Source organism: Carcharhinus amblyrhynchos, chromosome 31 (assembly GCF_965287045.1).
Source record: "Carcharhinus amblyrhynchos chromosome 31, sCarAmb.v2.hapA, whole genome shotgun sequence".
In the NCBI taxonomy this organism is placed as follows: Eukaryota; Metazoa; Chordata; class Chondrichthyes; order Carcharhiniformes; family Carcharhinidae; genus Carcharhinus; species Carcharhinus amblyrhynchos.
In genome coordinates, this window is record NC_137354.1 from 6,172,735 (window position 1) to 6,197,934 (window position 25,200).

Consider the following 25,200-nt stretch of genomic DNA (forward strand, 5'->3'; position numbering starts at 1 on the left):
CAGCCAGTGCACCACTAGTATCGTCTTTCGGACCGTGGGAAGAAACCAGAGGAAACCCACGCAGACATGGGGAGGGGGGGCAGGAGTGAGAACTTTCAGACTCCACACAGTGACCCAAGCCGGGAATCGAAACCAAGTCCCTGGCTCTATGAGGCAGCAATGCTAACCACTGTGCCACCGTGCGTTTTGACTAATTCTGATGAGTTTGCCTATCAACTGAAAAGGACAATAAAAGGAAGGCCACCCTCTTCATGGTCTCACCCTTCCGCACCTCTGACCTTCTACAGCACTACCTCTTGTCTCAAGCTATCTGAACGCTATCACTCTGACAACGACAGCATCCAGGTGGAGACATTCACCAGAACTGTTCATTTTAATCTCTGTATTTGCCTTCCCTAATAGTTCTCTTGACCAAGCTCTGCTTTTGAAGTCACTTCTCCAATTTCCTCACATTTCTAATGTCTTTTTAATGTCGTCTTATTAAAAAAGTCATATCCTTTAGCCCATGTCCTGTTTAGTTGCAACCCCTTTCTTCTACACCACTCTGTTTACCCGTTTTTTTTAAGATTCAGAACTTTGAAATATAAAAGCATTTCCACAACTAATCCAGTCCTTTTAATTCTCTTTGCTGAATTGTTTTGCAACATCTGGAGAATGCAATAAGGAACTAGATGCATGTGGTTTCTCCCTCAAGAACTTGAGAGTTCTGTTAAAGCACAGTGATAAACCAGAGTAACAATGGTTCTCCCTGAGCAGAGAAATCAAAACCAAGGGGTATATAATTAAATATGCATGTTAGGTGGACTGGTCATGGTAAATTGTCCCTTAGTGTAAGGGGAATTAGTAGGGTAAATACATGCGGTTACGAAGATAGAGCCTGGGTGGGATTGTCATCAGTGCAGGCTCAATGGGCCAAATGACCTCCTTCAGCACTGGCATTCTATGATGATTGAAAGTAACTGATGCAAGGATTGGAGTGTATAACAGAAATATTTTCACTGAAATGGTAGTGGGGGTCTGGAATCCACTGCCTGAAAGAATGACAAGATGGAAACGCTCAAAAAGAATAGCTGGATGTTCACTTGAAGTGCTGTAGCTCACAAGACTACGAGCTGCAAATTGGGATTAGCTCTTTTTTCGGTCAACTCAGACACAATGGATCTCATTCAGTGCCGTGGGGGTAGCACAGTGGCAAGAACTGCTGCTTCACAGCGTCAGGGACCCAGGTTCAATTCCTGGCTTGTATCACTGTGTGGAGTTCACACAATCTCCCCATGTCTGCATGGGTTTCCTCCGGTTGTTCCGGTTTCCTCCCACAGTCTTAAAAAGATGTGTTGGTTAGGTGCATCGACCCAAACAGGTGCTGCACTGTGGCTTCTAGGGGAATTTCACAGTAACTTCATTGCAGTGTTAATATAAGCCTTACTTGTGGCACTAATAAATAAACTTTAACTTTCAGATTCCCATGCAGTATCTTTACCAATCTATGCAGGCAGCAAACTTGCAGAATCAACTAATTATTCTGAAAGGCTTCATCTCTATCCTGTTCCCAACAAACCCAAAATCAAATCTCTTATCACAAGTACAAGTACAGACCACTGTAGTAATTAAAACCCAAAACTTTCACTGCAAATGAGAACCTTATCACAGTAAATCCACCATACCCTAAATAAGTCACCCTGCTGTGAAAATATCCTCAATGCCATTAAATATATTTAAACTATATTCCACACACAGTAGATTCACTAATGTCCTTTAGGGAGGGAAATTTGCCATCCTTACCCAGTTTGCCTACATGTGACTTTAGAGCCGAAGTGGTTGACTCTTAACTGCCGTCTGAAATGACCAAGCAAATCACTCAGTTCAAGGGCAACTAGAGATGGGCACTAAATGCTGGCCCAGCCAGCGATACCCATGTCCCACAAATGAATTAAAACAAAAGATGCTGTGATGACAGCATGGAAGACAGGAGTGTTAAAACGAAACAGATGCAATGAACATGTACAAACGTTTTTATTTAATCACGCAGGAGGAGTTACAAATGGAAATATTTCACAGAGCTCGTACAACAAAAAAAAATACATTTTTCCCCTTACATCTGCCACACTGATCCACGATGTGCTCACCAGCAGTAAAACTAAATGGTGGTACATTATATTAGTTTAAAAACTTCACACAAGAACTTTGTCCCCTTTACAAAAAAAATGTCACAGTCAAATATTACTTGCATTTTAAAAATTACAAAGGAAACGCATAGAAGTCCACCAGATCCAACATTGCCCATAATGCAAAACAAAATCTGTGACAGGTTTCTTCTCTTCTCAAAGGATTTCAAAAGATGTCTATTCCCTCTTGTTATAATAGTTTGTTGCCGCCTGGAAAACAGAAGGGACAACACAGCAGGATTAAGCTTTTACCTCTAGTTTCTGAGTTAAATAAAAGAGCACACACTAACCCGTGTGAAGTACTGGGCTGGCCGAGACATGTTTATTCTATTTGTCAATGTTTGATTAACAGATTTTAAGGAGCAAAACTATGTTTTTTGTTTGATTGGTAGTATCTTCAAGGAATTATCCAAGTCCTCCATGCTCTTGGGCCCAGCCTTCAGTGTTAAGCCAACTGCATTTACAATACATAAACTATATTTCACACACTGCAGATGCTGTAATATACAAGTCCATTAACATTACAGACATGAGTCACTCATCACTACTGTGCTATAGAAAGAAAAAAGCAAGCATTATTTAGCAATTGGTAGTACATTATCAAATTACACACTATTAATAGAAAGCACAATGTGTAAGAACGGCTTTATCCATTGAAGGAACAGGAGGTCATGGCTATATTACCACTTAACTTGAGCCTGTAAAGAAAATATCACTACATAATTTTATTTTTAAAAAAAGGAAAAACAATGTCTGCGTGAATGAGAGTGTATAATTAGAGTTTTTTTTTAAACTGTCTTTAATCTTTATGGTGAGACAGAAGGTTGGAAGAGACCATACCAAAGGGCATCTCGAATTCTGTCCACAATGTGCAGGCTTGTGCGAATCGTGTGGTCATGGTGACATGGCCTGCAATGAAGCTCCCACTGGCAGGTACAAACATAACGGTACAAGTCAGAATTAGACTGGTAGAATTCTTATCAGGCTGTTGCTCTGATATTCTTAAAACCCATTATGGTACATTACCTGAGATCTTTTACTCATTAAGTGTTCAAACAGGACTAGGTTATCCTTACACTACATACTGCTGTATATATTTATGTAAAACTTCAAAAGAAAAAGTTAAATGGGAGAGTAAAAAATGTTATACCCATATTTAATACTTACAATAAATGGACTATAATTGCATCAAAATATATAACTGATTTGTGAATCTAGATTACTAAACACTGATTAAAGAGCTAGTCCAATCTGGAGGCAAATAGTTAAGACAACAGATACCAATTTAATTTGCCCAAAGCTCTGGTTGTTCTTCTCACTAATGTCACAATCATTGATGTACAAGGAGAGATTAAGTTGGTGAGGATTATATTCGCTGGAGTTCAGAAGCAAGAGGGGAGGAAGCTCATAGAAACATATAACATTCTAACAGGACTAGACAGGGCAGATGCAGGAAGGATGTGTCCCAGTGGTGGGAGTTGTCCAGAACCAGACGTCGCAGTCTAAGGATATAGGGTAAACCTTTTAGGACCAAGATGAGGAGGAATTTCTTCACCCAGAGAGGAGCAAGTCTGTGGAATTTGCTACCCCAGAAAGTAGTTGAGGTCAATACATGTATGTTTTCAAGGAGTTAGAGGTAACTCTTGGGGCAAAGGTGTTTTAAAAGATATTTTGGGGGAGGGGGCACTATTAAATTGTTTGATCAGCCATGATCATAATGAATGGCAGAGCAGGCTCGAAGGACCAAAAGGCCTCCTCCTGATTCTATTTTCTATGTCCCACTTCAGAAATCCACAATTTAGCTTTTATTTGCACGCTGGAGTTTTTTCCATCCCTACAAGATGCTCGTGGTCAAGGAGCTTTATGCTCCACAGACAAACAATTAAAAAATGAAGCAGGCTATCAATTTATTGTGCATCACCAAGAGTCTGCAGTTCAATGACTCGAGACTAAGGTACCAGTCCTCCTCTCTCCTCCTTCCTCTTCTCACTTGTAACCTTGGCCAGGATCCATTCAAAACTTCTCCACTGCTCCAAGTGCATTTAGAAATGTCACTTTTACCCATCAGTGAAATTAGAAGGATCAGAAAGCAGATTAACCCTATTCTTAAAAAGTAAAATCCAAGGACATAGCCATAATACCAGAATTGAATGATTCAAAAATAAGGGGCGGGGCGGGGGGGGGGGTGGATTCAGGCTTTTAGCAAACTAGAGTTGAACTTTGCTCTGCCACTCAAACAAAAGTTGCTAGAAACGTATTAAAACCAAAATAAAGATCATTCTCCTCTCTCCAGCAAACCAACGGGACCATTATTTTGCATGGCAAACAGTAAGGATATAAGACAAGAAGAAATAATATCAAATCAATCACTTGAGTAGAGTTTTCACAAGAGATCCAAATGATTATTTTCAGTGGTCAGTGGAACAGTAAAGGCTTTGGATAAATTTGAGGAGTTTTTTTTAAAATACTGATATAAAGTTTTGGTGTTTCAGAAAGAGCAAGGGCAATTTTAACCATTTTGAAACCAAGTAGCATTGAACTAGCTTTTCAATTACAATTATGCATCTTTTCCTCAAATACCTGTGAAACATAGGCTTTTACCTTGTTCATGGAGAGCTTCAGAAAGGCCCAAGGCATCTAGTAAGGCCTATACTGAGTTTGGCCACTTCCTCCTCCTCCTCTCCTAGGAGCTTTACCATAGGTGCCTGGTTGACCTGAAAGTAAAATTAGTTGAAGAAAAGGATTTGTCAACTCTCAAGCTGTTGACTACCTTTTGAACTAAACTTCTGTTCACCCAACATCTTTGTTCAGAAGTGTCAGTTTGTCTTGTTCAGCAGCACTCGCACCTCTTCAGTCCTAAGCCCTCTCGTGGACCCGAACACACAATCTAGGCTGCAGGGTTCAGCAGTCAGAGGTGCCATCTTCCAAATGAGATGGTAAGCAGAGGCCTAAATCTGCCTACTCTGATGGGTAGAGAAGATTCCATGCCACTATTCAGAGGAGCAGGGAGCTCTGGGCAATATCCGTCCCTCAAGCCACCACCAAAAACGAGTGGCTGTTAATCCCAGGAACTTGTGCACGAATTGACTGCCGCGTTTGTCTATGTCAACAGGGACAACTACATCTCAGAACCAGGATGGAATGCAACTTCAATCTCTAAACCTCCTCGTCAAAGTGTGTGGAATAAGACTCAACTTTATCTGGGCAATAAAGATCATTTTTTTGAAAGTACAAACCACTTTTGTGCCACCAATTGAAAGGCTGTAACGAGGAATCCTCTTCCTGTGATCTCAGGATTAAATCCAGTTTGCCAACCGTATTTAGATTAAACCTGCATACTTTCCATCGAGGCATATGCAGGGAAGGAAGAAAGATTCCTTTGTTCTGAATGCTGAGATTGCCTACGAGTTCAATTCAAATGGAAATGATCTGCCTGTTCACAGCACTGCTCTAACCCATTTGAACAGCAGAGCAGTCCTGATAACAACAGAGCAGTCCTGATAACAGGTACCTCCATTTCATTTGAATTTAGTTTACTTAGTTTACTTTTCCAAATAACGCTCTTGTGGTCTCTTATCTTTTTGTTGTTTAATATGGTATGCTGGCAGTTGGAACGGAGCTGTAGCTGTGCAGATCTGTGGTGTATTACTCTCCAAGGGCAGCACACAAGATGCTTTCTTAGGCTAAAAGTACACTGCTTTTAAATAAACACCCCTGGAAGTTAAGCATGTACCCAAGGTTCAAATTTAACCCTTTAAACGATGCTCAGTGACCAATGTTAGGTGGGTGATCAAGCACTATAATTGGTTTCCACAGTGGCCCACATTTGATGTAATCATTTTCTGACAAACCAAAGATCACTTCCTAAAGTTATTTTGGGGGATTGAGGAAGAGGATTATTAAGGAGATCCCAGAATTTCACTGGGACAGCAAGGCAAGCATGACAGGGCTGATTCACGAGAGAGATGATTCCTGGAATGCTGTAAACCTTCCAGGGCACAGCAGGGAGTTAGCAGAAGTTAGACACTCACATCAAAAGACAGGACACAAAAAAAACTAAAGGAGAACAATTTCTTACTCCCATCTCGGAGAGGCATTAACTCCTCGTTGCTTTACGATTGCACAGGCACCGGTGGACGTCTGCTACCAGGGCTTAGTTCACAGGGCTGAGGTAAGCTATTTGACAGCGTGAGACATCATAGCCAATCCTAGTCCTGTTCTCATGTAATGTCTAATAAAGGGACTGTCAGATAGCAAACCAGAGGTGGAAAGCCTGGGTGATATGCTCTCTTGGACTCTCCTGGGGAGTTTGCAGCCAATTCCAGTATAAGCTTGGCTCAGTGGTAGCTCTCTCACCACTGAGTCAGGATGTGGAACTCCAGGGACTATTGCGCGGTACTGAGCGAGTGTCAGAGGTGCCCTCTTAATGAGCGAGACCGAAAGCTCCATTTGCCGCCTCAGGCAGGTGAAAAAGATCCCACAGCAATCCTAAAAAGCATGGACGTTCTCCCGTGTCCGGGCCAACATTCATCCCTCGGCCAATGCTCTGAACAACACGGCTGTTTGTGGGTCTCAGTGATACATTATTGGCTGCGCGGTTTTGATGCCGTCAGTGGCTACACTCCAAAAATACTTGGCTGCAAAAAGCTCTGGGGTGTGTCGAGAATGGGAAAGTGCTATCAAAACGCAAGCCTTTCTTTAATACCTACCACTGTCCAAATGGAGATGAGCTAATAGCATAGCATAGTTTTCCTGGGCTATATGGTTCAGCTACTGACAACTAGATCAGCCACATCAGAACATCCAATCAAAGTTTTGGGTGAAACTGCACACTTTTATTTTTAAAAAGGAGGTATTTCCATCATCTTGCCTTTTCAGGTTCCTCGCGGCCATATACTTACTGTGGGTTGATCTCTGACCCACTACCAGAGTTAAGTCTGCCAATGTCATTCAAATCACGTGCTCAAGAAATAAAGCAAGTCGCTCTCCATTTTGCCTCTCCACTGCAGATTAGTTGACATCAGCAACTCAGCGGACTGTCAGACCAAGGAACTACTTACTGGGTTTTGTCAATAAGTATTGAGAAGCAACTCCTGGTCTATGAAACTTACTGTTATAATCACCATATCCCTGTCCATAACCATAATAGCCATAGTTGTATGCTGGGTAGTCATAGCCACTATATCCACCATAATTCTGGTTATAGCCATAGTTATAATTTCCATAACTTGGGTTCCAATAGTTACTGTTGTAGCTTTGACTCCAGGTCTGGCTTTGTCCTAGAAATGGCAAACACAAACAGTTAGCAATTCAAAACAACAAAACCACTTATAATTATAGCTTCTGACAAGTTACATTGGCCTTATATAAAATTCTTACGAGGGCTTAGTAGGCTTGATGTTTGAAAGATGTTTCCCATGCCTATAAGCTATAAGGGACTATAAAGCTAAGTCTCAAAATAAAGGGCCAGCCAGTTCGGACTGAGATTAGGAGAATTTCTTCACTTAACGGGCTGTGAATCTTTGGAATTCTCCATCCCAGTGGACTGTGGTTGCTCAGTTGTTGGAACATGTCAAGATAGCAATGAAAAGATTTTTGAAGACTAAGGGGAAGTGGGCAGCTAAAATTGAAAATTGGATGCAAATGGAAAAGCAGACTTGAAGGGCCAAATGGCCTGCCGCTTTCTTATATTCATTAACATGTAAAAACAAAAAGAACGAACCCAGGTCAAGTGAGTGTCTACGGACTTGCAGGGAGACCGTTACATTTTTTGGATAGCACATTGCATCCTTCCTGGAAGAGTGCACTTATCTCTAATCTCAACCACAGCCAAGTTGGATGGATGAATATCAGAGTGGGGAAGGGAAGGGAAGAAGGCACTAAGCTTGGCTGAGGCATTTACACTCTTATCACAAAACAGAAGACTGAGGAATTGAGCCCTTCTCGGAACTCTGACAAATAGTCCATGCTGAAACTCCTACATAGTACTGAAGTACAATCACATCATCAGGAGTCTCATCTTTCAGGAGAGGGGTAGGAGGCTCTTCCACCTGTTTTGAATCATGATACCCTGCAGTATTGATTAGGGGGTTTTCCAATGTTGTGGCTAACAGCCCTCTCAATTACCAACAAAAGCAGATAAACTGTCTCATTCATCTCACAGTTGTGCATGGGATGCAGTGAAGGGGTGAAAGATAGAAATGCTTTCCATTAAGTGTAGGTGAGATAATGTGGGACTACCCGAAGTACTTTCAAATACAAGCTTTTTCAACACATGAAGACAACCATCAGAAGCATCTTTTTCTCAGTTAACAGGGAACAGCATATGCAGATACTTATTTAGGGAAAAATAATTAAGGTCACTGCTCCAGCCAGCATCAGCACAGAACAAGAATCAAAATTAAGGACACGTACTCAATGGCTCAAATTTCTACCAGATGGCACATTGATCTTTCTAGCCAGATACTAATGGACAATGTATAGTCAAAATAAAGTGGGAAATTTACATTCATGCAGTTGGTCAGAGAGCTTGGGTCTGAGGAACAAGGATGGAGCCAAGAATCCACTCCTGGCTGGTGTAGCATAAATAAATGGGAGTTCCAAATGGACAAATGGTCCATTTGTGAAGTTAACAATCCCTCAGCTCAATGTACACAATGTTAGAAAGATTACACATAGCTACATTATTAAATGATCACATTGGAATAGATTGAAAATTTTAGTTTTATAAACTCAGCTGAGTTTTTGTAAGCTTCTCAAATTTTGATCATATGCCTTTATTTAAATCTTTTGGATTTTTCACTTCTTCATATCCAATTTCTTTCACACTGCTCAACAGATGAGCGTGCGCGATGGCGAGCGAGCGTGCAAACGACAGTGTGTGAGTGCGAGAGACCGTGAGTGTGTGTGCACAAGTGAGCATGTGTGAATGAGAGCAAGAGGGTGTGTGTGTATGTGCGTGAGACACAGCATGAGAGAGCGTGTGTACGTGAGTGAGAACGTGAGGGAGCGCAAGTGTGTGCCTGAGAGCGAGAGTGTGAGAGACGTGTGACAGTGTGTGTGAGACAGAGCGTGCAAGTGTGTGTGTGTGTGTGTGTGAGAGAGAACGCGTGAGTGTGTGTGAGAACACCCACGAGAGTGTGCATGTGTTTGCATGCACGAGAGCGTGCATGTGTTTGCATGCACGAGAGCGCACGCATTACTGCTACGATTCAAACCCCAAATTAAAACTGCTAAGATTCAAGATTGTGCCACTACAACAGCAGCTCTAGGTCATGACCTCAGAGCTGTAATGGGTAGCTTTCCATTGTGAAGATCGCAATACATTATACCTCCTCTACCTCTTCCTCTGGCAGTGAATCCACCTCGGCCTCCCCACTGCTGCTGCTGGTACACTTCCTTAGGTTGGGCCAACTTGATTTCAACCTTTTGGGAAGAAACACACACAGCAACAATTAAATCTGTCAGCTTTACAGCAGAGACTGCAGAACTTGTATGGAGACACATGAGAACTTGGATGAAATAATATAAATCATCATTGGATCTTTACTTATTCCTGACATGACAAACCCATGATATGTCAAGTCATATTTACGGGCAGCAGAGTGGTTAGCACTGCTGCTTCACAGCGCCCGGTACCCGGGTTCAACTCCAGCCTCGGGTCACTGTCTGTGTGGAGTTTGCACATTCTCCCTGTTTCTATGTGGGTTTCCTCTGGGTGCTCCAGTTTCCTCCCACACTCCAAAAATGTGCGGGTTAGGTTGATTGGCCATGCTAAATTGCCCCTTAGCGTGAGGGGGATTAGCAGGTGTTACAAGTATAGGGAGTGGGTGGGATTGTCATCAGTGCAGGCTCGATGGGCCAAATGGCCTCTTTCTGCACTGTAGGGATCCTATGACATATGCACGCGCTACACAATCACCGCAATTGCAAAATGTGCCACACCTTGCTTGTTCCAACATCGTGAAATTTCTTTTCCATTATTGTCTTGACTGGGCTATCATCTTTGAACGTGATGAAACAGAATCCTCTTCTCTTATTGGTCTTCGTGTCCATGGGGAGTTCAATGGATTCAATCTAAGTAGCAGAAAAAACTAATTATTTGATTCAAGCATGCAGTAATGTTTCTAAACTTCAAGGCAAACAATATTGTTGTCCTTTTGTGTGATCTTTTTGCGAATGGCAGGACTTCATCAGCAAAGTAGCTCCAAAAGATTCTGTAATGTCTCCAAATAAAGACCAGACTCCCATTACAATATATAGCCCAACAATCAGGAAACATGACCCCAAATACTGTGCCCTCTGATATAAACTTCCTGTAGAAAAGAAATGATCCTACTTTTAAAGTACTGCAAGGAGAAGCATCAGCATTAAACACAGGAATTTTAGAATGGAGAAACATGGACATTTTAAAATGCAAATTAACCCACACAATTTCCATTAAACAAAAACTCAGCACTTGGAAACCGCAATCAGTTGGGAATGGTTGGCACTGTGGAATTAGGATAAACAAATACAACAAAAATTTAACATTTAAAATCTTCATGCACTGAAAGCAATCAATATCAGACTGATTAAGACTCAATTTACAATGCTGAATATATTTACTACACAAAATCAATTTGCACACAAATGCATCCTACTAGTTGTTGAATAAAACCAACCTCTTACCTCTCCAAAAGTTCCAAAATATTCTCTCACTTTTTCTTCTGGGCAGTCAGGGTCCAAACCACCAACAAAGATCTTCTTGATTTGCTCTTTGCCCTTCATAGCCTGGGCTTTCTTGGGATCAATGACTCTCCCGTCAAGTTTGTGTTCCTTATTCAATACCTGAACATTGAAATGAAAGGTTGAATTACACAGTGTTGATTAAATGGATTATACTTCAATCAGCAGGTTACCATTTTATTTGAAAGCAGGAGTTAAAACTTACAAGTGAAATCATTATAAACATAAAAGTCTTTGGAAGATTGGTCCTTTTATTTATTTTTAATTGCTTCAAATAATTCAAGACTTTCATGCTTGAAGTCCATTGGCTAAATGGACTTCGATATGTGCTTATAAGATCTCAACGCCAAAGCCCAACAATTCAACTATTTAAGTAAAATCAAAACATGTTGCCACTTAATATTCACATTAAAGAGAGACGCAATCAGTGAAATTCACACGTTAATGGTCCAATGGCGTCTTTCTGCACTGTAGGGATTCTATGAATTCCAATTTAACCAAGCTTTGTTTGCCATGGTAACTTTTTACCATCTTGGGTGCCAAACATCTAGACAATCTAAAGTTTCAAAGTACAGGACACAAAGTTGAGTGGATGCTATGTTTTTCACATGACCAGTTAAAGTGAAGTGTTTTATTTTAAATCTTGAGGCGAGTATATTATTTGTGTATGGATAGCAAATAGATCAAACTGACCATATCAAACAGCACGGTCAATAAAAAGCATCAAATCTACAAGGGTATCTTTTAATTCCTTTTCACAACAATACTGTTATTATTGTCCACATATCAAGATAAAGGTTGTTTCATAGTTGGGGCATTGTATCAAAAGTTATGGGAATCACCAAAATAGAGCAAACAAATTCAATATTTCTGATGAATGAACCTGTGTTTGAGTGAAGACAGTGTTAGTCAAGCATCAACACCTCATTCTACACGGTACGGGTGCCAGTGAATTCAGAGTGACACCTCATCTTCAAGATCAGCTGGAGCACAAAAGAAGTCCCAATTATTGCCAGTCACCCCATTCCCACTTCATCTAAACACTGGGTTGATCATCTATATCATTCACCACAACTTCACATTCTGAAGGTCTACGGAACATCAACATTTCTAGAAGTGCATTTTAATCATTTGAGGATGAGTTCCACCTTTGTTTCAAGCATTGTCATTTAAGTAACCCAGTGTAGCAGCTGCCATATATTATTTGCTTATGTGTCATCACTTCCCGCTACTCACCTCCTTTAGGTTAGAATGGATTCTATTCTTCAACTTCAGTTACAACTCCTCTCACAATGAAGCAGTCTTACGCACTAAAACACTCTTCAACGTTATTTTTGATTGCATCTCCCAGTCACAAACAAGGAGAACGCCATCACCTCACAAAACAATCCGATTGGCATATTTTGTGATCCTATCAGTCAAATTAAAACACACTTTCGGAACTCCCTACCCAACAATATTGTGGAGCACCATAATCATAATGACTCCATCAGTAGCAAAGCAACAACACACAATCCCAGTCCCCAGCACAACCGTGGATTGACAATAAACGCTTGTCAGCATCACCCATGTCCTGAAAACAAACACAATCTGCGGCACAGTGGTTAGCACTGCTGCCTCACAATGCCAGGGACCCAGGTTCGATTCCCAGCTTGGGTCACTGTCTGCGTGGAGTCAGCACGTCCTCCCTGTGACTCCATGGGTTTCCCTCCGGGTGCTCCGGTTTCCTCCCTCAGTCTGAAAGACGTGCTGGTTAGGTGTGTTGGCCGTGCTAAATTCTCCCTACATGTACGCGAATAGGCACCGGAGTGTGGCGTCAAGGGGACTTTCACAGTAACTTCATTGCAATATTAATGTAAGCCTACTTGTGATACTAATAAATAAATTTTTAAACTTGAATCTGTGTGGGTTTTCTCCTGATGCTCCAGTTTCTTCCCATACTCCAATTAGGTGGATTGGCAATGCTAAATTGCCTAAGTGTCCCAAGATAGGTAGGTTAGGGGGATTGGCCATGGCAAACGTGCGGGATATGGGATAGGGTGTGAGGGAGCGCCTGGGTTAGGATTTTTCCGTTTGTGGGACATGGGCATCACTGGTGGCCAGCAATTATCACCCATCCCTAGTTGAACATAAGAACATAAGAAATAGGAGCAGGAGTAGGCCATCTAGCCCTTCGAGCCTGCCCCGCCATTCAATAAGATCATGGCTGATCTGTCGTGGCTCAGTTCCACTTTCCCGCCCTTGAACTGAGTGGCTTGCTAGCCCATTTTAGTGGGCAGTTGAGAGTCAACCACATTGCTGTAGTTCTGGAGTTAAAATATAGACTAGACCAGGTAAGAATAGCAGATTTCTTTCCATAAAGGATATTAGTGAACTAGATAGGTTTTCTGACAATGGTTTCACAGTCATCAGTAGGTTCCTAATTCTAGGTTTTGCTTTATAGTGAATTCAAATCCCACCATCTGCTGTGACTCCTCCCACACCCCAGCCAACGTCAGGCCCAGTCAGATCTGAATATTTCTAAACCCTCCTCCACAATTGATTGTATGTTGCTCATCCAATCACAGGCTGGTTCCTTCCCACGTTGGTTGCTGAGCAGTGTACCTGTGAGCCCAACAGCCAAGACATGGAGAAACCAGCCCGTCATTGGTCAATTAGGCTCACAGCACTTTTTTCCCCCAAATGTGGTAAGGGATTTCAACATCCGAGTCCAACATGACGGGCTGAATCCAAATCCCTCCGGCCCATAACAAGCCTGATTCAAAAGAAAAGGTGAGTGGACATCCCAATATGAACAATGGCCAGTACAAATGTCATCTTTCAGACGTTAAAACAAGGCACTGCCTGTCCTTTCAGATGAACATAAAAGTTGTTTATCCTCAAAGCCTCATTAAAGCAGATTATTTGCTAATGTCCGGCTGCCTTTTGTAGGACCTTGCTGTTCACAAATTGGTTGCCATTTCTCCACCATTACAGTGGCGGCTACACTTTACTGTAACGGTTATTACATTAAAGGCCTGATTATATTGCAGAATTGCTTCTACAAGGGTTCTGGGTGGGAGTGGGGGGGGGGGGGGGGGGGGATCCTTAAAAAGGATCAAGTTAAAAAAAGGGCCAATTAGGTTGTTTGGGCATGCTAAGTTGCCCCTTAGTGTCCCCAAAACGTTTAGAAGTTTATTTATTAGTGTCACAAGTAGCTTACGTTAACACTGCAATGAAGTTACTGTGAAAATCTCCTGGCTGCCACACAGACGCCTGTTCGGATACACTGAGGGAAAATTTAGCACAGCCAATGGACCTAACCAACACATCTTTCAGGCTGTGGGCAGAAGCTGGAGCACGTGGAGGAAACCCACACGGCCATGGGGAGAACATGCAGACAGTGACCCAAACCAGGAATCGAATCGAGTCTCTGGTGCTGTAAGGCAGCAGTGGCGACCACTGTGCCACCGTTTAGGGAGGATTAGCAGGGTAAATAAGTGAGGTTACAGAAATAGTGCCTCATTAAAATGAATCAGTGTAGACTCGATTCTCGGTAAGATGAGCCGGTGCAGACCTGATGGGCCGAATGGCCTCCTCATGCACAGCAGAATTCCATGATTCTAAGTACAGATAAGCATCTGCTTAACGTTCTTCACACTTTTGATCAGTGATTTTCTCATATAGTACAGGCAATAATTACAGCCTGTGCTAACCTTGACATATGGTTTTATAGCCTATGGGCCCTAAAGAAAAGTGCAGCATGGCATTCCTCGAACCAGAGGCATGGAAGCTTCCCTGTTTGTATGAAAACACTGCCTTCAGAAGCTACGCTATAATGTAATGAAACATGGAATGATAAATGGTCAGATAAACTTTATCTGGGACACCATTGCCCCACAATTAATGGGTGGTGACATATTGTGTGTGTTGGTAATCTGGATGATTGGTGCAATGGTTTGCTAAATATATTCGTCTGAATCCCCAGTTGATATGGGTGACAGAAACTGCCTCAACATAAGCAATACTTCACAGCTCAAGAGTTGTCTTACATATAGATTCCAAATAGATATAGAATCGACTCATTTTCCTGAGGCCCTATCGCCTAACACAACTGAATATTCCTGAGATCAGTGTAGGTTTATTCTAGTTTCCCCTCTGCTGTATAAGCAGTAAACCATCAGAAGAAAGTAATTCCCAACACTGTTTGCTTTTGTATAGGGCTGTGTTGGTAATGGAGACTAAAATGCTTGGATTTTAATTCCAATTGCTGTCCAGTGACCTCCGGCGAGAATTAAACACAAGGTCAGAATCAGCTATTGCTGCAACTGTGCTTTCAAAACCTACTATCCATGTTCCTTGTACTTTGACATGTTAACTGCTTCTGGCAGTTACATAACCAGCATGAAAATTCCAACATCAGAAGTGATGCTGTAAGAATGACTGAGCACTGAATACTAACACCCATGAAAAAAGAATCAAACCAGGACGAGGGCACTTATTCAACATACAAAACACTGAAGAGACAGGAAGAATCCCAGGAGGTTCAAAAGCCATGCTTTCCTGACTAAATGGTTTAAATTTGGGGGCACGGTGATTAGCACTGTTGCCTCACAATACTAGGAAACCAGGTTCAATTCCGACCTCGGGTCACTGTGGGTTTCCTCCGGGTGCTCTGGTTTCCAACGTGCGGGTTAGGATGATTGGCCATGCTACATTGACCCTAGTGTCAGGGGGATTAGCAGAGTAAATACGGGGGGTTGCGGGAATAGGGTCTGGGTGGAACTGTGTTCAGTGCAGACTCGATGGGCTGAATGGCCTCCTCCTGCACTGTAGGGATCCTATGACAATCATAGACAATATGTATGAATTTGTCTACATGAATTCACATTGGGATTACAAGGCACTACTGCATCATGGTAGTTTTTACCACTTTAAAATTCAAGCAGTCTTGAAATGTATAGGTCTTATTTCCAACTTTGGCATTTTTAAATTATAAAATATTTTGAAGTTTCCTTCTTTGGTCTCCTTTCTCTGGTTAAGCCATCCTGACATCAGAGTCTCTGGTTCCCAGACATGTATGATTCTGGCATCCATATTCACTCCTTCAGTCTTCTTTCCACAAAGGCACCAAGCCAATGTGCAGCAACAGAGATTGCAAGATGTGAGCATAAATCTACCCCCAGATGCAGAATATCTAAAATTCCAGCACATTATCTCAGTGTCAGTTTGATGCACTGGCAACTCAAGTCAAAAGGTCACAAGTAATTGATTCCCAGTTCAGACCCAAAAACAATCCAGGCTAATATATCAGTGCAGCACCGAGGGAGTGTAGCATTGTCGAAGGTGCCTTCTTTTCAATCAAAGCCCTTCCCACCACACCATTCAGCTTAAAGTGAAAATCTGCAGCGCCATTTTTGTAACACATCTCACTCATCCACTATCAACAACAGATCAACTGGCCTCCATCTCGTTGTACAAATCGGCTTGGCAGCATTAACAGGAACTGCATTTCAAAAATAACCCACTGACTGATAAGCACTGCAGGAAAGAAATACCGTCCTTGGAGAGGGTGAAGGGCAGCTCATCTAGAATGATATCAGGTCCGAAAGGGTTACATTACAAGGACAGTTTGCATAAATTTGGTTTGGACTTGTTGAATTTTAGATGGTTGAGACATGCCCCAATTAAGATGTGCAAACCAATAAAAGATTTGATGTAGTAAATCCAGGGAAATTTTGTGTGTGTGGGGGACTGAGGGGGGGAGGGGGAGTGGGGATGGCAATGCAGAAGTTGGCATAATTTTGAAACTACAGTTGAGCTAGTTAGAAATAGGTTCAGGAAGAATGTTTTTCAGATAAAGGGAAGCAGAAATCTGGAACCATTTTCCCCAACAAGCTGTACAGATTGTTAGTCAAGAGTATCTGGGGACAAGATAACTAAAACAGGTACAGCAAATTAAGTTGTGGTACAGATCAGCCTTAACCCAATAGAACAGCAAACAAGTTTGAGGCTGAATGCGAGACTCATGAATTTATTTGTTTCTGTTTTATTATTTACTGCAACTTCCAGACAGAAATATAACTGGTTGTTTGCATGCTTAAATATTGCATATCAAAACTAAATGTCATATCACAGCAGTAAGATTTGACTTACTGTATGCAAAATACCCAGGCTGACAACAGTGTCAGCATTATACATCACAAATTGATACTATACAAATTCCTACCCATAACTGCACAAAACTTAAATCCAGGATTCATGAAGGAAACTGGATCTTTAAAAACCTCCAGCACCGTGGAGAAACCGTGGAAATGTGTGGGTTGTGGGAAGGGATTTGATTTCCTGTCACAACTGGAAGTTCATCGGCGCGGTCACACTGAGGAGAGACCATTCACCTGCTCTGTCTTTGAAAAGGATTCACTCATTCAAACAATCTGACCCACCGAGTTGACACTGGGGAGAGGCCGTTCAAAGTTAAAGCTGTTTGAGATCTGGCCCCCAATCCAAATGAGTTCAGTGAGCAGTATATGGTGGAAAACAAGTTTGACTTTGTTTTTGCACGTTCAGCCCAAGGCTAATGCTTCCAACCAAACTCTAAAAATTGCATTTGCAAGCTAAACCATACAATTGTTTTGTGTCCCTACCACAGGGCACACTTGTCAGAACCATAGAAATGATACAGCATAGAAGGGGGCTATTTGGCTCATCTTGTCCATGCCGACCCAAAGGTGCCCTTTCTAATTGCTTTTTCCTGCACACAGCCCATAGCCCCGCATCTTCCAGCACTTAAGGTGCAGATCAGATACTTTTTAAACTAGTTTAGAGTCTCTGCCTCCACCAATCCTTCAGGCAGTGAATTCCAGACACCCACCAACCTCTGTGTAAAAATGTTTTCCCTCATGTCTCCCTCTAATCTTTCTGCCACTTAGCTTGAATCTACCTCCCCTGGTTTTTGAACTCTGCCAAGGAAAACATGTTCATCCTGTCTACTATCTCTACCTCTTAATTTTACATACCTCAATAATGTCACCCATCAGCCTTCTCTGTCCTGAGGAAAACAACCCTAAACTCTCCAATCTCTCCTCGTAGCTACTTTTTTCAGTGCTTCCCACTATTTGCTACTGATTTATCTTTGGTGGTCTTGTCCAGTCCACCTCAGGTAAATCACTTGAGTTCTGCAAAACTTCCTTCCCCCAATTTAAATGTTTCACTCCTGATCATCTCTGTCCTTTTCCATAACAATATGATATATATCTGATTGAATTCTGGTCACTGTCCCCAATATGGTCATCCACTGTCACTTCACCCACTTCCTTATCTTCATTTCCCAAGACTACATCCAGAATTGCATCTCCTCCTGTTGGGTTTGTCACGTTGTTTTAAAAAAACCCTGGACACAGTACATGGTTTCACCCTCAATACTCCTTGTGTTGTTTAAAACCCAGTTGATACTGGGATAGTTGAGCAACATTGCCCTCTTATTCCTACAGGCAGAAGTTTGTCTACGTTTGTTCTTCCAGCTCCCTCTCACTATATGGGTGTTTGTATATACTCCTAGTAGTGTGACTGTCCCTTTTTTATTCCTAAGATCAACCTATAAAGTCTCATTTGTTAACTCAATTAGCATATGATTCCCCACCCCCCTCACAGCCATAATTGATTTTTTAAAATAATAACGCTACCCCCCTCCTTTTATGTCCCCCATTCTATCCTGCCTGAAAACACTCTATCCAAGAATACTGAGCTGCCAATTCTGCCCCTCCTTTAGCCAAAATGACTTTCTTCAAAAGGATCACTTTTGCTAGAAAGCGACAAACAGACAGACAAGGAAATAGTTAATGATTTCCCAATGCTTATATACTCACTGAAAATGTCAATAATGGAGGACTTGCTTTTTAGAAGAAAATCTAAGTACACTATTGATGTTCCCCCACAGTGAATGGCAGGTTCTAAAAAATTCATTTTTTGAGATTTGTTCGGAACCACAATCATTCAACTGCTAGACAAGCAGCTCACAACTGTGTGTAGGAGTTGTCACATCTCACCCCAACCCAATGCAAGGGCAGCTTGGTAGCTTTAACCCAAAGAATCCCCTCAAGATGGTTGACAAAATGCAACACAAGTGTAAGCAGCCTGCAGATTCCTCTCGGCTGATCATTCTTGCAGGCATTGGAGAAATCTCAGCTCAGGGAGTCAAATGGATGTCTTCACATGGCACTCGAGGACTTGAGCAGATCACCTGGAATAGTGGTCCACTGAAGCACTGAGGAAGGGCCATATTGTGGAGAGGCATCATTCTTCAGATGAGACACTCTCAAACTGCCTACTTGGGTAGACACTGAAGATCAAGTATTAGCCGAAAGGAAAGGAATTCTACTGGCATTATGGTCATCGTTTCCCCCTCAACCAACACAAAAGCCAGACACTCCTCTCAGTGCTGTTTATTGAACCCTGCCACACACAAAATGGCAGCTGTGTTTGCCTAGAAACCAATCACTACTCTTTAAAATAAAGATGAAGCAATTTGTATACCCTGATATGTAAGGCACTATACCAATGTAATTTTATTTCTTAAATGATTTTCTGTTCAAATTCTACAAGACAATGTGAAATCTAACACACAAATAGTATGTTTACAATCACACAGCTCAAATGGCTTTGGCAGAAGCTCAGGAACAGCTTGTCTGTCCACCACCTTGGGATAAAGAATGATGCTGGCATCAGTAGACCTGAAAAAAGGGAGAGAAAATAAAATGGAAACCAAAAGCCCTACTATTCAACCTTATGCAGTGTCACATTTGAGTCATTTCAAGTAGCAGTTAGGATTCCTCATTTAACCTGGGTAGAGTCAGGTTAAAAACTGGCAGTGAATACAGAATCCTACCTTGTCTACACTTTCAGGATCCTTGAAGAGGATAAACCCAAATCCTCGCGAACGCCCAGTCACAGGATCCATTTTGATTACGCAGTCTACAATCTCTCCATACTTAGAAAAGTAGTCCCTTAAATCTTTCTTGCTTGTTTCCCAGCTGAGTCCACCAACAAACATCTTCCTGCACAGTGATAATATAAAAAGGAAGGGCAAATCAGTTTTTAAAAACAGTGCCAGTACAAATATAGTAACTTAGGTCTGGGTGTGGGACAACATTGCCAATGTTGGGTGTCTCCTCCACTGCCATTTCAGTGCAACCTCAACCCTTGGTTAGATGAGATGAATGTCCACTTGGTACTTCCTGTTCTGGGTCTCCAAGCTAATGCTGATGTTACTTTACCTACAAATATGGGCTCTCTCCTTCAAACTCCACATGGCTATTCATTCAGCAAGGAATAAAATCAGAGGCACTGACCAAGAGCTTTTGCATCAGGTACTTTCCCCATAGTTTAAGGGCTTCAGAGCTGTACCTTCAGATACATGAGTGTGACCATGTCCTGCAAACAAATGAAAACTGCTCCAAGCAGGTCTGAAAATAGAGAGAATTAAAGAGCTGGTATGAAGAAGCTGTTTTCATGAATTACATTGACAGAACGCAGGCAATACTTTGGGAACAGGCAACTTATCGTCATTCCTTCCTGATTCAATCCTGCATTGCACTAAAACAGACCAAAGTAATGTACAGGTGTGGAGATGAGATTCTGAGGTACTAGGTTCACAAACTAACATGGTATTCTGTAAAGTCCTCATGTTCTATTGTTAATTTGAGATAATGCACATGATGATATGCACTTTACAGTTAACTATTGTGGGTTAATATTTTGTGAAATCGTCCCTGAATTGTACCTGGCATTCACTTTCAACTGGTCTTTCACTTGTGTGCGGTCCTTCTAGACAGTCAAAGGACATATTTTAACACCTAGTTTACTAATCTCTGTTCAATTATGGGTTCACTAAACAGAGATTAGTAAACTAGGTGATAATTTGTAACATAAGGACGGCATGGTGGCACAGTGGTTAGCACTGCTGCCTCACAGCACCAGGGACACGGTTTCAATTCCAGTTTTGAGCGACTGTCTGTGTGGAGTTTGCACGTTCGCATGGGTTTCCTCCACGTGTTCCTATTTCCTCCCACACTCCAAAAATGTGCAAGTTAGGTTGATTGGCCAATTAAATTAACCCTTGTCAGGAGGACAAGCAGGATAAATATGTGGAGTTACAGGGATAGGACCTGGGTGGGATTGTCATTAGCACAGGCTCGATAGGCCAAGTGGTCTTCTTCGGCACTGTACGGATTCTGTGATTAACCTGCAGGCCCAGCCCTTGCTACCAAAAAAATCCCTGGACAGTCAAATATTTTATTTACATAATTAGAGCACAGTAGATTTTCCAAAATGGCTGGCAACAGCACAGTACAAATAAATGAAATTAATTTTTAAAAAAATCAGAATCTTATCCTTTAATTGCAATGTTAACATGTCAAGCACTGGTTGCTGTGTCCACAAATAATGGTTGCTAAATCCAGCTTTGCAAAATAATGCCAGAGAGATAATCTTTTCGATCCAACATTAAACTTGTTCAGAATGAGATGCAAAATTTTGCAGTTAGCCGACAGACAGCAAGCTTAATTGCAAATGTAAACCCAAAGTTGGCAAGCCTGCATGTAGTAAGGTACACTGGAAAACCACGGCTCATGAACTTCATTAGTGCCTTTAAGGGAAAAACGCCCAGTCACTAACAACAGGGTGGGGCAGTCATACGAAAAGACTGCAGAGAATCATGAAGCTTTTCAAGGACTATTTACTAAGCTCCAATACTGTAAATGTTCAGACTCCAGAAAATCAGCCACCAAAACTCAATTCCAGCCTTTTATTTGTATTCCTGTCTCCAAAACAGGTGGCAAAACTGAGGCAGAACAACATGAATGATTTAAGTATTGGAGAAAAAAAAACACAAAGGTTTTTTGTCTTGCTCTCATCAGAACATGAACACTTTGTGCCAGTTTTAGCCAAACAAATCTAGCTAAAATATTCACCAATTTATTTCCCAGGGCATACCTTGACCAATGTTTATGTTACAGAGCTGTGTGACATCTGAGTGGTTCACATGCCCCAGTTTATAAAACAAGAATTCAGAACTCATCCCATCTGTACTGCAGCATGGATTTAGAAGTCAGAACTTGAAGCACAGCCCAGTACTGGGATATAAATGGAGCAAGAATGTTAGTACACAAAATGTGAAGATAATCTTTTGGCACAGGGATTAGAAAATGCTTTCATTGCTGCCCTGCCAAACCCCATCCTATGTAAATTTCAACTTGCCCAGAACCCTTTCTACACAAAAGCCTGTTCACCTTTCACCTCTATAATGTCCAGTTTTCACTGGTTCTATGTCCCACTGCATAGCAATTTCAAAATCCACTTTCAAATTCCACCTAAAACACTCCAACTCCAAGGATCTATCCACTCTTCTAACACTGGTCCACTGTGTGTTCTCATGCTACTACTGGTGACAGAGTCACAGCCAACATTTCCCAAATTTGTAGGCTCCATCCCATCTCCCTCCACCACCCCCTACAACCAATCCCTTTAACCTCTCTCCACTTTCAACTGCGGCCTTGGTACACTTAACGTTTTAAGTCACTGCTTCCAGTCCCAGGCCTCAAACAGTGTTACCAACTCACATTCAAGGTGCTTACTGGACTAGAACAATTTGTACCCTTGTTTAAACTCTTTCGCCAATGGTGTGGATCCTTCACAGAATTCAGTCAGGCCATTCAGCAAATACATCAGTCCTAGAGTATTTATACTTCATGAGTCAGGTTTGCAAAACTGATACTGTGTACTCTCCCTACAAGCAGTTTTAACAGTACCTGCCTACCTTCCATTGCGCTCGTTTACAGTTTCCCCATGCCAACCAACCTATGGTGGCTCTGGATGAGGTTGTCAACTAGTGCCAAGTTATGGGCAATTGTGTGCTTTCTGCCCATGCCCACCAAGAATTGAAACAACACTGCCCAAGTAAAGTTCATTAAGAATTCTCAGACAGAAAGAGACTTCCATTCATCAGTTTGTAACAAGCTGAGTTGAATAGCCTTTTTTTTAAATTAATTTGCTAGTGGGATGCCATGGCATCATTGACTGGGCCAACATTTGTTGCCAAATGGCTCTTGAACTGAATGGTCAGCTAGGCAATTTCAGAGCACATTTGAGAGTCAACCAGTGCTGTAGATCTGGAGTCACATGTACGGGTTCAGTTATCGTTGATATTTGCTTACAAAGTCAGGCTGGGTAAGGACAGCAGATGTCTTTCCCCAAAGGACATTAGCAAACAGACGGTCATCTTTAAGACTTTTAATTCCAGATTTACTGAATTCAAATTGCACCATCTGCTGTGGAGAGATCTGAATCCAGGTCCCCACACTGTCTCTAGGTCACCAGTCCAGGGACAATATCACTGCGTCTTTCCCCCCCCCCCCATTGTGTAATTCAGTGCCAGAAGCAAGGGCCAAACTATCCAGAAGTCGGAAAGTATTAATTCAAACTTTCTATCTACAACAGGATACATATGAATGGACCCAAACAAGAGCAGTCCCATGGAGCTGGACAATTGCAGGGGGGGGGGGAGGATACGGTCCAAGAGTTACACAGGCTGAGGATGTCAGAGGGGGATGGTGCATAAAGAGGATCTCAACTGCGAGTTCACATTCTTTAAGTGAAACCTAATTCGAGGGATTCAAACATAGAGTCACGGGAAATGTGACAAGAGTTCATGGTAGTGGTGAAGAGGGAGAGTGATTTACAACATCGGCCAGCTTGTGGGCCAGGAAGGAAGGTTGGCTGGTCAGTGTTTTTAGTGGAGAATCGAGGCAGCAGGAAATGGGTGCAAGCTGATCTCATTGTACATCAGGAGAGAAATACATACAATCGGAGATAAGGTAATGGTGTCTGTGAGGTACTATGCCTTTAGCAGGCAGCAGCAGCTAAACAGATAGTCATAAACCTAATGAGAGAGTCATTGCACCTGTTGAAAGTGAGGATTGCAAGGGACATGGATAGGAATTAAGCGAGACTTGATAGTGGAGATAGAAAGACCAAACAACACATGTGGTCCGGCTAGGTCAGGTGATGGATAGTTAAACCAGATAAAAATTCAGTAGCTCTGCAGCACCCATTTTCTTCCATTCATCCCTACCAAGGAAGGCACAGATATGGTGACTCCTTCCAGCAACTACCATACCAAGCTTAGTAATAGTACTGATGTCAGCTTTAAGCCAATTTATGGTCTTTGAAGAATTGTATGTGCTGGCTCCACGTACCCCTCAATGCTCCAGGAATTGAGTCCATTGTTGTACATTCTGGGATTTCACAGCAGGTATAGAAATCAGTATAATCCAGATCCTCGTACAAGAGTTTATCTCAGAGATATGTTCACAACAAGAATGCCTTGTATTCAGGATTTGCAGTGACAGGCTTATGTAAACCTTTCCTGTCTGCATTAATAGACTTCTTGGCAGAAAATCACTTCAATGCCTGGTAAATGTACTCAAGTTTGGACAAGGGCAGCCAAATCTAAAGAAGAATTCCAGGGATTACAGTAAAAAGCTGTTTGGAATTAGCTGTGCACTGGATGGAAGGCAGTGAACATCCCGTCAGCAGTGCATCCTCACCATTGACCAATTGCCAAAATCTACATAAAATTTAGCGGCAAGTATTAAAGCAAAGCAAACAAAATTAACTTCAGCAAAGTTATCCATACAGGCAAGCACTCTCAGAACGAGGATCTAACTAAAGCAGACACATACTATTTTATATTTTACAATAACCACACTGTGGAATGCACAGTACAACAACGATGGTTGACTCTCGCTGCAATTATTGTTGACACTTCTGTACAACTGGTTTGCCAGGCTATTTCACAGCACAACTAATATGGGCTAAAGTCATGCGTCAACCAACCAGGTACAGTGCCAGGTTTCCTTCCTGGGTTCTCTTTTTAAAAAGAAGTTATTTTCTAAACCACAAATGGCTAGTTTGATTGACCTCAAATTTGCAATTTGGCACAGAGGGAACTGAGTTACGGACGGCCAGCCTAGAATCATTCTATGATCGCATTCATGTTAACATCCCAGAATGCTCCTTTGCCTGAAGACAGAGGAGTGGTCAAGGAATCTTTCCCTCTACTTGTGGTTGAGTCAATCTATTTTCCTGGTATCATCCGTTTGCACTCAAAGCTCTAGCTTCTTCGACAAGAACTGGGAGACAAAGAGCAGAGATTACCACTGAATTTAACAAATAGTTTGGAATCAAAAAGGAGAGATCAAATCTTGAGTATGCTTTTTAGGCAGACAGTTGTCCAGAGGAGCACATTCTCCTGGAGTAAAATGCCACTGCA

General features: G+C 41.9%; 1 protein-coding gene across 3 annotated transcripts in view; it reads right to left on the reverse strand.

The window, feature by feature from the left end:
- Window positions 1–1,996: 1,996 nt before the first annotated feature.
- The window catches only part of LOC145360595 (heterogeneous nuclear ribonucleoprotein D-like), a 29,395-nt gene continuing 6,191 nt past the window's right edge, over window positions 1,997–25,200 (reverse strand). The window contains exons 2-9 of one of the 3 annotated variants that reach the window (XR_013889744.1): window positions 19,759–19,927; window positions 10,836–10,994; window positions 10,110–10,241; window positions 9,497–9,590; window positions 7,277–7,444; window positions 4,767–4,879; window positions 3,006–3,091; window positions 1,997–2,375 (exon numbers count right to left, since the gene is read on the reverse strand). Coding sequence is in view for 2 of the 3 variants with exons in the window: in XM_080215940.1 (XP_080072066.1) it covers window positions 4,803–4,879; window positions 7,277–7,444; window positions 9,497–9,590; window positions 10,110–10,241; window positions 10,836–10,994; window positions 19,759–19,927 (799 nt within the window). In the remaining variant the exon portion in view is untranslated. The remainder of the gene's footprint in view (window positions 2,376–3,005; window positions 3,092–4,766; window positions 4,880–7,276; window positions 7,445–9,496; window positions 9,591–10,109; window positions 10,242–10,835; window positions 10,995–19,758; window positions 19,928–25,200) is intronic. The other 2 variants (XM_080215941.1, XM_080215940.1) reach the window with 2 other exon arrangements.